Consider the following 14,375-nt stretch of genomic DNA (forward strand, 5'->3'; position numbering starts at 1 on the left):
CAATCTTACTGGCAACAATATCCTTGCCTGTGAAGGCCTTTTTGTGCAAAGCAATGATGACGGCACGTGTTTCCTTGCAGGTAACCATGATTGACAGAGGAAGAACAATGATTCCAAGCACCACCCTCCTTTTGAAGCTTCCAGTCTATTATTCGAACTCAATCAGCATGACAGAGTGATCACCAGCCTTGTCCTCGTCAACACTCATACCTGTGTAAACGAGAGAATCACTGACATGATGTCAGCTGGTCCTTTTGTGGCAGGGCTGAAATGCAGTGGAAATGTTTTTGGGGGATTCAGTTAATTTGCATGGCAAAGAGGGACTTTGTAATTAATTGAAATTCATCTGATCACTCTTCATAACATTCTGGAGTATATGCAAATTGACATCATACAAACTGAGGCAGCAGACTTTGTGAAAATGTATATTTGTGTCATTCTCAAAACTTTGGGCCACGACTGTAGATAAAGGCGATTTTCTTAGAGAATTCATCCAATAGGACTACAATATCCCATAAAATAATCTAATTCAAGTGACACGCAGAGACTTAGGTAAAAATGTGATTGTCAACCGTGTTGATTCATTAAAGAATAACTTGTTCATTACTATTACATGTTTATTATTATATGTTTAGCATTATAAACTAATAACTGACAGGTATTAACAATTACAACCCATGTATAAACTCTGTAGCCTATACAGGGTGGCTTTATTGAAAGATCTTGTCTCTCAACTAGTAGCAACAAGTGCTTTTACAACTGCAATGTAGCCTATTAAAGATTTAATTAGATGTCATACAATGAAAAACTGAAACAGAAAGGACCTCAATTTCTAATAGGAAAACAGGAACCAATCAAATAAAATGTTGATTCCGGAACAAAAACCTAAACATTGGAATCTACAAAAAAATTCTTGCCTATTGTTTTCCAATGCGTCTTTGATCCTGGTTTGCTTCAATGGCAGATTATGACACCCTATTATTCTCTGTCCTCCGACTGTCTTGACTGCTGGAACTCATTGTATTGGGCGTCATTTGTTGTTTGAGAAAGTAGCACTTCCTTGAGAATTGGTTTGCCACTACTCTGTCTGCCCTCAGCATGCAAATCTGACTAAACCATACATGCTCTACTTCTCTGCTTTTGAACCAAACTGAGTGGGTATAATTCCCATTCCTTCCTATGAAACTTCTCCAGCATGTCAACTAAACAGATGGCGCAATCTGGCTCACGTGCATTTTCATCAGGTTTAGAATATTTTTGCCCTCTAGTGGCCCAAAGTCAAAAGCACAAACATGGGTTCCTGTGTTCTCATCTCTTGCGCAACAAAACAGAACTCAATTATAGAAATGTATTCGCTTCCTCCTGCTGGTAAAGGTCGATAACAAGCCCTAGGAAATGTTCCGAAATCTCTCTAATTGTTAGTTTATGACCACATTTCTGTGTTAGAAGTCATGCATGGAATTTAAAGAGGGTGGGCCGCTGGTCTGTAGCCATGGTAACAACTAAAAGTGTCTGAATATATCAGAGGAGACAGTTCCTGGACTTCAACAACACTACTCCACTCCTACATTATCATACACTGAAAAGGTCTGCAGAGTGAAAACTGGATGTCACAAAAGTACTGTATGTCTGACAGGAGTTGAAAGCAGTACAATGTAAATTCATAACTTTCAACAGAATGTATAGCATATAAATGACCAAAAAAAACTAACCGTACTGTAACAAAACATGAACGTAACTAAATCATAAAGACAGTAAAATATTCAGGCATATCACCGTCATTGAACCATTCAGTAATAAGTCTGACAGAATATACAGGCAGAAGCAATTACCCAAGTGAAGCATAAAAGTAGAAAAAGCGATTTCATGACAAACAAAACCATTTTTAAAAAGGAGATCTGATTTCTCATATAAAAGGTCTTATTGGCCATTGCAGAGGAAGTCCCAGGCTGTGTAAAGCAAGGAGTTGACCAGTTTAATTCAATGTGATGTTGACTGTTCCTAGAGCATCCACCGCCCAGCCTGGATACTGTTCAGGAGAGGGGAACATTCTCTTCATGAATGTCCTCACAAAGTCTGGGAAGCGACCATCTATGATGCTCTGTCTCACCGACCGCATCAGAGTGAGCTGGACGCAAAGATAGAGGATAAGGTTATTATCTCATCTATGGCAAATAGTAACTGAAGGAAACTAATAACCATTATAGAAACACAGACCTGGTAGGAGATGTTGTGGATGGTAATGTGATGCATGGCTGCGGTGTCACTCTTGAACAGAGCATGCAGATAGGCCCGACTGTGCCTAGAGCAAAAGAAAACCGATACTGTATTTAAAAATATATATATATTTAACCTTTATTTAACTAGGCAAGTCAGTTAAGAACAAAATATTATTTACAATGACGGCCTAGGAACAGTGGGTTAACTGCCTTGTTCAGGGGCAGAGTGACAGATTTTGACCTTGTGAGCTTGGGAATTCGATCTAGCAGCCTTTCGGTTACTGGCCCAACGCTCTAACCACTAGGCTACCTGCTGCCCCATGAGAAAACAATCCTCAGAATCATTCAGCCTGGAACTTAAAACATCCATTGAAGAGAATTGAGATTTGAAAACCAGTTTCTCTAACCCCAACAAACTCCATTCCTTCAACCCTCCGCATTCTGCCCCTCAGTGTACCAGGGTTAATATTCCTTTACCTCCTGCAGGTGGGGCACTGGCAGTCTGGGTCTATTGCCTGTAGGTCCTTGGCAAACTGCTTCTTGGTAATCGTCAGAGATCCCCACGGGACCAGGGCTGAGCCAAACCTCTGGGATGAAAAGAAGAAGATCACTTAATTATCATCATAACCATAATCATCAATATAATCATTATTCGGAAAGTAGTACTGCTATGGACTAAATGATAAAAAAAAGCTATTGGGTTTCTCAGCACTTGTGATAAGAATACTTATTTCGAAGTAAATTAATAGAGAGTAGGTGACTCATAATATGTAAGAGAATGGAATACTTACTGCAGTGCGTGTTGGGAAGACACAGTCAAACATGTCACAACCCAGCGCAACACACACCACCAGGTCCACTGCATAACTGTGACCCACAGCAATAACACATGAACCACATACATACAAATATCTGTACGGCACAACAAAACATTTGCAACTTATGTCATTTATGCATGGAAATGTGCTGTTATAACATAAGGAAGATGGCAGCCATACCCAACCCCCATGAGGTAGCGTGGCTTCTCCCGAGGCAGGTGGTCTGTGCTGAGTGTCACCATCCTCCAGAAATCATCCTTCTCCTCACCTCCGCTCAGCCCACCGATAGCAAAGCCAGGAACATCCCGTTTTGTCATTTCTGTAAAAAGTACAGGAACAGAAAGAGAAAAAAAATATGTATCCTCTGGAAATACACAAATTTCACAAAATTGGTATCAGCATCTGCACAGATAATGTATTTTTCATTACCTCTTTTCCACTGTATTTCCAAAATAAGATGTTAAACTAATTAGCTAATACCCATGAAGACAAAGCAATTTGCTGTGCTGAATGGCTTTGAGGGAGGTCAGTCATCGAAGGACATAGATGAAACAGGGGGGAACATCTTACCGTCTAGACAGGCTTTGCGCAGCTCTGCGTTCAGGCCCCCCTGGATGATGGCAAACAGGTTCTGTCTATCTGGATTCTTATTGGCCGCGATGCAGCGGTCCAGCCAGCGAATCGATCTCCACGTAGCCTCCTCCACCCGCGGCCCAGTCACCGTACTGCTGACCACGTCATCCAACTGCATCATGATGTCTGACCCTGGACAAAACAGAAATGGTGTGATATTAAAATTAATGACAGGTACTACCTGAAGTATAGTAGCTTTACTTTCCAGACTGATTCATTGGGAGTGGATACTGGACTGTGTCCTTCTTACCCAGACTGTTCTGTATGGCGATTGACTGCTCAGGACTCAGAAGGATCTCCTTCCCATCGTAAGGAGATTTGAACTTGACCCCCTCCTCAGTAACCTCAGATAGTTCAACAAGAGACACCATCTGAAAGCCCCCACTGTCCTATGAAGAAATGGTGGTGATTCAAGGAAAATTCAAACCAAAAACGATCTTTTGGTTTGTGTTTCAATAGTCCATCGTTGACATACTGTAGTCACAAAATGTTTTTCTTGTCAGCACTCAAGTTTTCAAGGTATGTGACCTCCCCATATGCATTTTGCATCATATGATGCTCACATATCTTGAAAAGCAGACATTTGGGTGAAAGAGACCCTTGTTGTTTTTAGCCCACTCACACAGCCAACACATTAGCTGATACTCACAGTCAAAAGGTTTCTTTTCCAGTTCATGAAGCCATGCAGGCCATTTGCTTTCTCAATCAGCTCAGGACCCTGTGATGGGACAGACAGACAACACCATCCTCACTGTCTGCAGACCACCACACACTGACAACAAAGAGCTGTCTACAAGGTCAACCATCTTTGATACACAATGTGAATAGCCCTCGCACCACTTAATGTAGCCCTTGATAATGACTCAGTTCCATTACATTACACATAAGAGTTATTGGACGAAGGCGTTTCCATACAGGGGAGTTTTGTTAAGAGCCCTGAAGCTCAGTCTGAACATTAACACGCACTGCTTGCGGTACAGTTTTGGAAGCATAAGGACCTTATATCTTTCATATTAGCAATAAATAATAACAATAAAAAAAAAGATTACATTTATACACAGCTTTATAGGGTTATACACAGCTTTACAGCTTTTTGTCACTGAAAAACACTTTTGGCCACAACTGTGTTAAACCAGTTAAAACACAATTATTTTGATGTGATATGAAAGTAGAGGGATTTATGTTTCTAGAACCGTGCTGCAAGTGAGAATCAATTAACGTTTAGATGGAGTATTTGGCTGTTTTGGCTTCCTGAGCAAATATGCCTTTAAATCGCAAATCACCAGTTGAAACAATAACAAAAATCCCTCTCCACCACTGTTTCACTAAAAAGCTGAGGGATGGGGCTGGAGATATGTAACCATTCTCAAATTCATAGACAGAGCTATGGATGCAAGGACTGACCATCCATGATATCAGAAGTATAGTTTTGACCATGTTTTCAGGCTATACTGTGTTTGTTTACATTAACTTTGTTTACAAAGATTGGAGTAAAACAACGTTATACTGTATATATTTTGGGGGTATGACAGTTGAACTAAGCTCATGAGGCATTTATAAGTTATATTCTTCAAGAATCAATGGGTACATATCATTAATGTATAAATCCAAAAATGGATGTAGCAAATTCTGATTGCCCCTTTAAACAGAACATGTAAGGTCCTTGGACTATAACGACTAACGTTAGGCTCCTTTCTTATATTATTGGGCTACACTTACCGGCCTCATACCCAAGTGGTATGTGTTGCCAAGACAAATCTGACATCCCAGATCATCGAGTTGGTCCACAGTGATTCCCTTCATCGTGCCTTGTGTACCAACAGGCATGAACACTGGGGTGCTGACCGTACAGTGAGGAAGTGTGAGATCACAAGCCCTAGCTTTGGTCACTGGACATTCGGCGATGATTCGGAGAGCAAGAGGAGCAACGATGGAAACGGCTTTCTTCACAACCATGCCTGTTTCAAGGCTGCTTGTTGCAGCTCCTCCGACTATGGGCGCAGCCATGTTGTTGCAAACAGACGACGTCAACAGGCACGTGACATACCGGAACTACAGTAATCTAATATTTGCATTGAGTTGTAAAAAATATGTCTTCATTACAATACTATTGACAGCAAACTCGTAGAAGCTATCCTTACATGTCTTGTCATTTAATAATTGTATCATCAAGTATTAATTTGCCCATTGAAGCAATGTCCAGGGTGAACACACCCCTTTGAGACGTTGAAAACAACTAGCCAATGAAAGGAGAATGATTAGAGACGAGCAGTGAGATTGACCAATTATTTAATTGACAGGAGGCAGTAGCCTAATCACCGGTTATCGGATGTCGACTTGCCTGACCGGATGGTGGAAGTTTTGTTTTGTGAGTTTTCTATCGGTTTCGTTTGGTTGACTTTGAGTATTTTTCGTGTTTATAAGAACACGTTATTGTAATCCCACTAAATTGGGAGTTACACAATTGTAAACAGCATATTTTCCTTTCACAGAGTGAAGACAGGGCGGCTTGAAAGGTGGAATTCAACACTTCTTCGGAGTAACCCGAGCACCTTGCTAACTAGTAACGTTAACGTAGTAGGCTAACGTTAGTTTGCTCTTCGGGAGGGGAGACGATCCAACGAAACCATGGGGAACCGGGGGATGGAAGATTTGATCCCCCTTATCAACAAACTTCAGGACGCTTTCAGTTCCATCGGCCAGAGTTGTAACTTGGACCTTCCGCAAATTGCTGTGGTCGGTGGGCAGAGTGCTGGAAAAAGCTCGGTCTTGGAAAATTTCGTTGGCAGGTTGGTGGTGCTCAAAGCTAACGGTAGCTAGACAGCTATCATATTTGTGGTTTAGCTCACTCAACTCAATTTGCAAAAGCTCACTGGAGTCAGGTTTTAGTAAGGAATTTCGCTAGCTAGATAACCAATTGGTAAAGTTGTGAGATGATCCGTGCTCCTAAACGGGTATTTGGTCACATACTCATTTACGCACTTGGCGTAAGCAAACAAAACGAAAGAGGAGGAACGAAATGTTGACGTTAGATGCGACGTTTGCGTGGCAAGCCAGGGCGAATAACAAATGTTTCAAAGGAAATCGTGAGAACTTGCTTGCCTGGAGGCACTGGTCTAGGACCAGAAATCTTACATAGTAGTATCTATTTATGTAAAGAAATGAAACACAATGCAATAAATATGGACCAAATAACTTTGCTATCTAGCGTTTTGGGGGCAACTTGCTCCTGCGATAGTGTCAGCGGTTGTCAGCAGGGCCGAACACGGAAATTAAATCAGGCTACTTCAGTAGATTAGATTGATAACTTAATTATTTGTGTATTGTAGACTGTTCCCAGTACACATTGAATTGTTTTCCATTTAAGATGTATGTAATTTCTAACTCTCTAGGTGACATGATGACATTACACAACAACAGAACACAACTAGCTACAGTAACTGCTTGTTTGTCTGACAGGCTATGTTGAGCATAATCTGTATGGAGTGTAGTCTAGAATTTAGGTATATGAAAAACATTTAGTTGAATATTAGGCTGCTTGTCCCCCTTTAATCCACTTAAATATGATGCTGCACTTGGCAAGATGGGGTGCCACAAAGAGGCCAACAACATTGGTTTCCCAGTGGTGTTTGCATAGGATCTGCTGTTATGTCTAATTTCTATACCCTTATGAATTCAATACCCTTTGCCTGTAAAAACCCAAAAATATTACCGGTAGTTAGGCAATGTGTCCTGCGTAAATATACTGTATAGTTTTGTGGGGTCCAAAGAACTTGTTTATAGTGGGTGAGTACAGAGATAATAGGTGGGTGAAGTGTAGACTGGAGAAAAATGTATTTTGTGTGATGTCACACTGGTGTTTAGGCCTTGAATGACTCCGTTCCATTACATTACACAAGTCATTGGAGGAAGGGGTTTTGTTGATATCCCCGACGCTCGGTCTGAACATTAACGTCTTGATCACACTGACAGTGTCATTGCATTTTAGTACACCAGGAGTACATGCATTTCCAATGGAACACTGCGTTTGCCTTGCAGCAGTGCGTTCTGTGTGGGGCATACGTTGAATTTAACGAAAGTATGCGTCCAACTGTACGCATAGACAGCTTGACAAAAATGTTAGCAGAAGGTGAATGCTAAACTTTTGTTGCACACCATCCCGATGCTGCAAACCATTTTGCGTAAGGACACTGTAGGTGTGATTGAGGCATAATATGCATCGCTTGCGGTACGGTTTTGGAAGCATACGGACCTTATCTTTCATATCAGCGGAAAATCATTTTCTAAAACGAAAGCACGAATTGATATACACCTTTTTTTTATAGGGTTACTGTTCTTACAACGCCATATCTCCAAGTTACAGCGCATGTTTATGCGAGACAGATGCTAATTAGCTATCTAGCGTGCTATGAACACCTGTGTGTGACGGAAGATGGCTGCCAGAAACGGGTTGTCACTGAAAATACTGTCAGGTGCAACTGTGATAAAGCCTGCTAAAACATTCTATACTAAGTTTATGTTTTACATAGTGAAATTATATTGGTGTAACATTAAAAGTAAAGGGCTTTATGATTCTAGAACCGTTGCCAGAGCCAGTCTACCTCTGGAAATAACAACATAAGATCCTTGGACCTTAAGGAGTAACGGTAGACTTGTTAAGAGTACGTCTTGGGATAACTGGTGTTCTGCCCTTGTTTCAAAGGGAATCTTAGGTGTAGGCTTGTCTCCCACTGGTCTATTTATAAGTTCCACGCCACACCCAGAAATTGGCAGCAGGACAGGACCCACTATGCACAACCTATGTTATGGCAGTCTATCACTAGGCTACAGCCTATACTTTTGTGTTGCACATAATAGCCTTGGGCCTAATACTTTCCCCCTGTGGGGCTAATTAATGAAAATATGTACTCTATACATGAGCTGCACCAGTTTTGTTCATTTATGATGCACTGACTGTCTCTCTCACTCACTAACCCAGTTTAGTGTTGGCTCTGAGGAGACTGTTGGATAGGATGTGTGTATGATGTATAAACAGCAGGTGTGTATCTGGCCCTGTGAGGTCTGTCATCATTTCCTATTTTCTCACCAGCCTAGTCTGTTTTTAAACAAAAATGATCTATCAGCAAGAAATAGGCATTCAATAGAATTTCATGACTATAGCATTGTTGACTCATACAGCTTATTGCAGAAATAGGCAACTCATCACTTCCACTTTAGTGCTTCCTCTTTCTCACCCCATTTGATTGTTTTCTATTGAACAGTAGAAATTCACAATCTCTCCTTGCCTGTTTGTTGTGCGCTCTAACCCACAGCCCTCTTTAACAGGCTGGTCCTGTCGCTATCTCCCACATCAGCAGTGTGTGAGATCACCCTTCATATAAAGACACAAAACAAGCACCCGTGAAAGCAGCTCTTCCCAATTCAAAGACTCACTCAGAAGAATATCACACACACACACACACACACACACACACACACACAGCACTTGACAGATCTCTGCTGTAATTAACGTTAGTCATTTGCTGCTGACCTCAATTTTCCTGCCAGAACAGACCTCCCGCATTCCCTTGTTGACAGCTCTTAGGGAAGTAAGCTCACACACAGGTGCACGTGCAAACATTTACATTTTACATTTTAGTCATTTAGCAGACACTCTTATCCAGAGCAACTTACAGTAGTGAATGCATACATTTTTTTTTTGTACTGGCCCCCCGTGGGACTCGAACCCATAACCCTGGCGTTGCACACACCATGCTCTACCAACTGAGCCACAGGGAAGGCTGCCTACACAAATACACAACAAAGCTGTTTTATACTCATTGGGTTATGCCCATATGAGGGACATGTGTAACGGGGGTCAGTGTGATGCTAACAGCTTAGCTTCCTCCACTGTCCGACTGCCCTTGCCTGGCTACGCAGACACCTTGCTCTGGCCAAATGCTACGCCACCCGCACGGACCTTAGATCCACACTCATTGCTGTGAAGGAACTGAGTACCTCCCCGACACTTTACCGAATGCGAACACATTCTGGGCCGTCTGATTGGTCCTGAAACCGATGGGTTGGGCCAGAGCCAGAACACATGGGTAAAGCAGCTGTTTAAAAATTTGGCGTTGGCTTTGATACTCTGATTAGAGACGATCCAATCGATGATGACTTTGTTTTGTATGACGCCCCTGGTCACCACAAATGACTTCAGTGATGGCAATCTCAGACTAAAGTATGTAGCGAATCACAGAGCAACGGAACAATTTAGTATGAGTCGTCAGGCCCATACTGGGCTTGAACCTGTGATTCTCTGCTTTGCAACACACGTGACCGCCCTCAACAACCTTCCAACTGGTTACGCTACCCAAAATATATCCAAATTGGATTGTTACCACCACATCATCAACATTAAGGGACATGGGCAGCTGTGAGGAGGAGGGTTTATTCTCCAGGTCTTTAACTGTTTTCCAGAACTTCTTGGGGTTAGACCCACAGAGAGAGAACTGCTCCTTAAAGTAACTAACTTTGGCCTTCCGGATAGCCTGAGTGCACTTATTTCTCATTTGCCTGAACGAGAGCGTCAGCCTGAAGATGCTTATGCCGAGCCTTTTGCCAAATGGAATTCTTGCGGTGGAGTAACTCTGCCTGAACACAGTCAAACCAGGGGCTGAACCTGTTTTTAATTCTCATTTTCTTTATGGGGCGTGTTTGTTAACAATACCACTGAAAATATTTTTAAAATAAGGTACACGCGTCTTCGACAGAGGGGATCAAGTGGATTCTATACAAATTTAGAGGCCAGGTCATAAAGGAAGGCTTGCTCACTTTTTTTTAATCAAGCTTCTATGGCAAATCAGGACAGATTGTTTCAGTGAGCAGCCATTGCGAACACAGGCTGTAAAACAGTGATCACTAAGGTCATTACAGAAAACATCACACTGATACCTATCAGGATTGTTTGTGAGGATAACACCAAGGAGAGTAGCCTTTGGGGCGGCAGGTAGCCTAGTGGTTAGACCGTTGGGCCAGTAACCAAATGGTTGCAAGATCAAATCCCTGAGCTGACAAGGTAAAAATCTGTCATTCTGCCCCTGAACAAGGCAGTTAACCCACTGTTCCTTGGCCATCATTGTAAATAAGAATTTGTTCTTAACTGACTTGCCTAGTTAAAACATTTTACAAAATAATAATACAAATCTGGGTGTTTGGAGTCATACCTTGTGGGATTGGTAATAATCTGAAAGATGTAGCGAGTCCCATTGCTTTAGGAGTTGGTCAGGTGGTTTAAGCATGTCCCAGTTAAGGTCACCGAGCAGGACAAATTCAGACTTAGTGTAAGGGGCCAGGAGAGAGCTTAGGGCAGGTAGGGTACAGGCCGGTGCTGATGGTGGCCAAAAACACCCGGCAACAGTCAACGGAGCTATTGGAAAGTTTAATGCTTAAAACCAGCGAATTAAATTGTTTAGGGACAGACCTGGTGGAGACAACCGAGCACTGAAGGTGATCCTTGGTAAAAATTGCCATTCCACCACCTTTGGAAGATCTGTCTTGCTGAAAAAGGTTATAACCAGAAAGGTTAAATTCAGTGTTCAAAACACTCTTTCTTAACCACGTCTCAGTAATGACCAACACATCTGGATTGGAGCTGTGAACCTACACTTTTAATTGATCCATTTTAGGTAATAAACTTCTAGTGTTAACGTGCAGAAACCCCAGGCTTTTACGAGAGCAGAAATCAGTGAAGCAGATATCAGAGCACAAGTCAGAATTGGGGCTAGCAACAGTAGATGGGCCAGGGTGTACATGCACATTTCCAGATATCATCAGCAGTCAGGGCACAGCATAGGACAGGGAGAGCTCTGCAATGTTGATGTTTTATGACATCTGAATGTGCATCAGATGGCAACAAGATCATATTGTACAATTTCATCAGGTAACATGAATATAAAGCCGACGAGAGATGGATGGGATGGGATGCCAAGAGTCCATGTAACCTGTAGAGTCAGAGTCTCGAGTGTGGGAACAAACAGTCTGTCCCACGGTTGGCTAAACAAGCAAGTTCGTAGTCAACAAAGTGCGCACGAGTCATGAGGCAAATGGCATAAAGCAGCAGAAAGAAATATAAGGATTTGGGGCTAGCCGTTGTAAGTTCAGAGTCACTCGCCCTAACGAGCTTGAGAGAGTAGCTCTCTGAGTCCAGTAGGCTATAAAAGTATGAGAGAAAATAAACCAATAGTAGTGTGTAAGTGCATGTGTGCTGGAGGTCAGTGAAAGCCTGGAGGAGAGGGGGGAGTGTGGTGGGGGTACCTATAACAAACAGGGGGGAGACAGGCCAGGGCAGACGGTGAACAGAGAGGGGGGAGTGTGGTGGGGGTACCTATAACAAACAGGGGGGAGACAGGCCAGGGCAGACGGTGAACAGAGAGGGGGGAGTGTGGTGGGCGTACCTATAACAAACGGGGGGAGACAGGCCCGGGCAGACGGTGAACAGAGAGGGGGGGGAGTGTGGCGGGGGTACCTCTACCAGACAGGGGGAGACAGGCCAGGGCAGACGGTGAACAGAGAGGGGGGAGTGTGGTGGGGGTACCTATAACAAACAGGGGGGGAGACAGGCCCGGGCAGACGGTGAACAGAGAGGGGGGAGTGTGGTGGGGGTACCTATAACAAATGGGGGGGAGACAGGCCAGGGCAGACGGTGAACAGAGAGGGGGGGGAGTGTGGCGGGGGTACCTCTACCAGACAGGGGGAGACAGGCCAGGGCAGACGGTGAACAGAGAGGGGGGAGTGTGGTGGGGGTACCTATAACAAACAGGGGGGAGACAGGCCAGGGCAGACGGTGAACAGAGAGGGGGGAGTGTGGTGGGGGTACCTATAACAAACAGGGGGAGACAGGACAGGGCAGACGGTGAACAGAGAGGGGGGAGTGTGGTGGGGGTACCTATAACAAACAGGGGGGAGACAGGCCAGGGCAGACGGTGAACAGAGAGGGGGGAGTGTGGTGGGGGTACCTATAACAAACAGGGGGGGAGACAGGCCAGGGCAGACGGCGAACAGAGAGGGGGAGTGTGGTGGGGGTACCTATAACAAACAGGGGGGGAGACAGGCCAGGGCAGACGGTGAACAGAGAGGGGGGGAGTGTGGCGGGGGTACCTCTACCAGACAGGGGGAGACAGGCCAGGGCAGACGGTGAACAGAGAGGGGGGAGTGTGGTGGGGGTACCTCTACCAGACAGGGGGAGACAGGACAGGGCAGACGGTGAACAGATCGCCAGGTGAAATCCAAGCAGCATTGCAGCATGCAACGGGAGTAGGTGTCACAGCCACTTGGGAGAAGCTTTTTTGGGGAGGCAGATTCCTTGTAGAAAATTCTAGCTAACGTAGCTAGCAAGTCTCTGTCCACCGTTCTTAACACGGAAGGGTTTGGGTGGTGCTGCCGATCACTATGGCAATTAGACTGTTAGAAATGTTGTCTTCTGTTTTGATGTTGGGTATCTTTTTTGTTACATAAGTTCAAATCAACATGTATTTGTCATATGCACAGGATACAGCATAAACGGTGCAATACATTTCATTTTTTTCTTGTGGACTTCCTCAACACTGCAGTAATAATACAATTATCAGTAAAACTAATACTGTCATTAATAGTATAAAAGTGTACAATAAAGTAATTAAAAAATCAAGTAATAACTAAGGATTTATTGTAAGCATTTACGGAATATACTGTGAATATTACAAAGCCAGTGTGCTGATGTTAAGAGGTGCTTAGGCTATATGAAGTGTTTTAGCTCTTGGTTTGAGACAGGCTTACTTTAAGATATTATGCCACAGCAGCCATACTGCAAGCTACAGAAGCAAACATACATGGCATGTGGATGAAAGAGAAACCTTCTGAGAGAGAAGTGGAGTGTTTGACTCATTTTTCTGAATATCCTTTGAAGTAGCGTCATACCATCACAGACGTTCCTCTGGGGGTGAAGATGGTAATTTCTGTCAGTGTGGACATGGAGACATGCGAGAGAAGTGTAATGACAGACTGGTTGTGGAGGTTTCTCTGTCTCTCCCTCTCTGTCTCTCCCTCTCTGTCTCTCCCTCTCTCCCTCTCTGTCTCTCCCTCTCTGTCTCTCCCTCTCTGTCTCTCCCTCTCTGTCTCTCCCTCTCTGTCTCTCCCTCTCTGTCTCTCCCTCTCTGTCTCTCCCTCTCTGTCTCTCCCTCTCTGTCTCTCCCTCTCTGTCTCTCCCTCTCTCCCTCTCTGTCTCTCCCTCTCTCCCTCTCTGTCTCTCCCTCTCTGTCTCTCCCTCTCTGTCTCTCCCCCTCTCTGTCTCTCTCCCTCTGTCTCTCTCTGTCTCTGTCTCTCCCTCTCTCCCTCTCTGTCTCTCCCTCTCTGTCTCTCCCTCTCTGTCTCTCTGTCTCTGTCTCTCTCTCCCTCTGTCTCTGTCTCTCTCTGTCTCTGTCTCTCCCTCTCTCTGTCTCTGTCTCTCTCTCTCTGTCTCGCTCTCTGTCTCTGTCTCTCTCTCTCTCTCTGTCTCTCTCTCTCTCTCTGTCTCTCTCTCTCTCTGTGTCTCTCTGTGTCTCTCTCTGTCTCTGTGTCTCTCTCTGTCTCTGTCTCTCTCTCTGTCTCTCTGTCTCTCTGTCTCTCTGTCTCTCTCTCTGTCTCTCTCTTCTGTCTCTCGTCTCTAGTCTCTCTCCTCTTCCCTCTGTCTCCTGTCTCTCCTGTCTCT

General features: G+C 44.0%; 2 protein-coding genes across 21 annotated transcripts in view; one reads left to right on the forward strand and one right to left on the reverse strand.

The window, feature by feature from the left end:
- Positions 1-412: 412 nt before the first annotated feature.
- On the reverse strand, positions 413-5,885 carry qtrt1 (queuine tRNA-ribosyltransferase 1). Its single transcript, XM_029728537.1, has 9 exons — positions 5,390-5,885; positions 4,320-4,388; positions 3,921-4,059; positions 3,608-3,802; positions 3,218-3,356; positions 3,011-3,086; positions 2,697-2,806; positions 2,218-2,302; positions 413-2,128 (listed from the first exon to the last, which is right to left on the reverse strand). Exons 1-9 carry the CDS (start codon positions 5,675-5,677, stop codon positions 1,976-1,978), a joined length of 1,254 nt encoding a protein of 417 aa, XP_029584397.1. The 5' UTR covers positions 5,678-5,885; the 3' UTR covers positions 413-1,975.
- Positions 5,886-5,976: 91 nt separating this feature from the next.
- The window catches only part of dnm2a (dynamin 2a), a 36,566-nt gene continuing 28,167 nt past the window's right edge, over positions 5,977-14,375 (forward strand). For 7 of the 20 annotated variants that reach the window (XM_029728531.1, XM_029728528.1, XM_029728533.1 and 4 more), the window contains exon 1: positions 6,012-6,459. In XM_029728531.1, coding sequence (XP_029584391.1) covers positions 6,299-6,459 — 161 coding nt within the window. In that variant the 5' untranslated portion in view covers positions 6,012-6,298. Of the gene's footprint in view, positions 6,460-14,375 lie in introns of all 20 variants that reach the window. The other 13 variants (XM_029728520.1, XM_029728516.1, XM_029728521.1 and 10 more) reach the window with 7 other exon arrangements.

This window comes from Salmo trutta, chromosome 32 (assembly GCF_901001165.1).
Source record: "Salmo trutta chromosome 32, fSalTru1.1, whole genome shotgun sequence".
NCBI lineage: Eukaryota > Metazoa > Chordata > Actinopteri > Salmoniformes > Salmonidae > Salmo > Salmo trutta.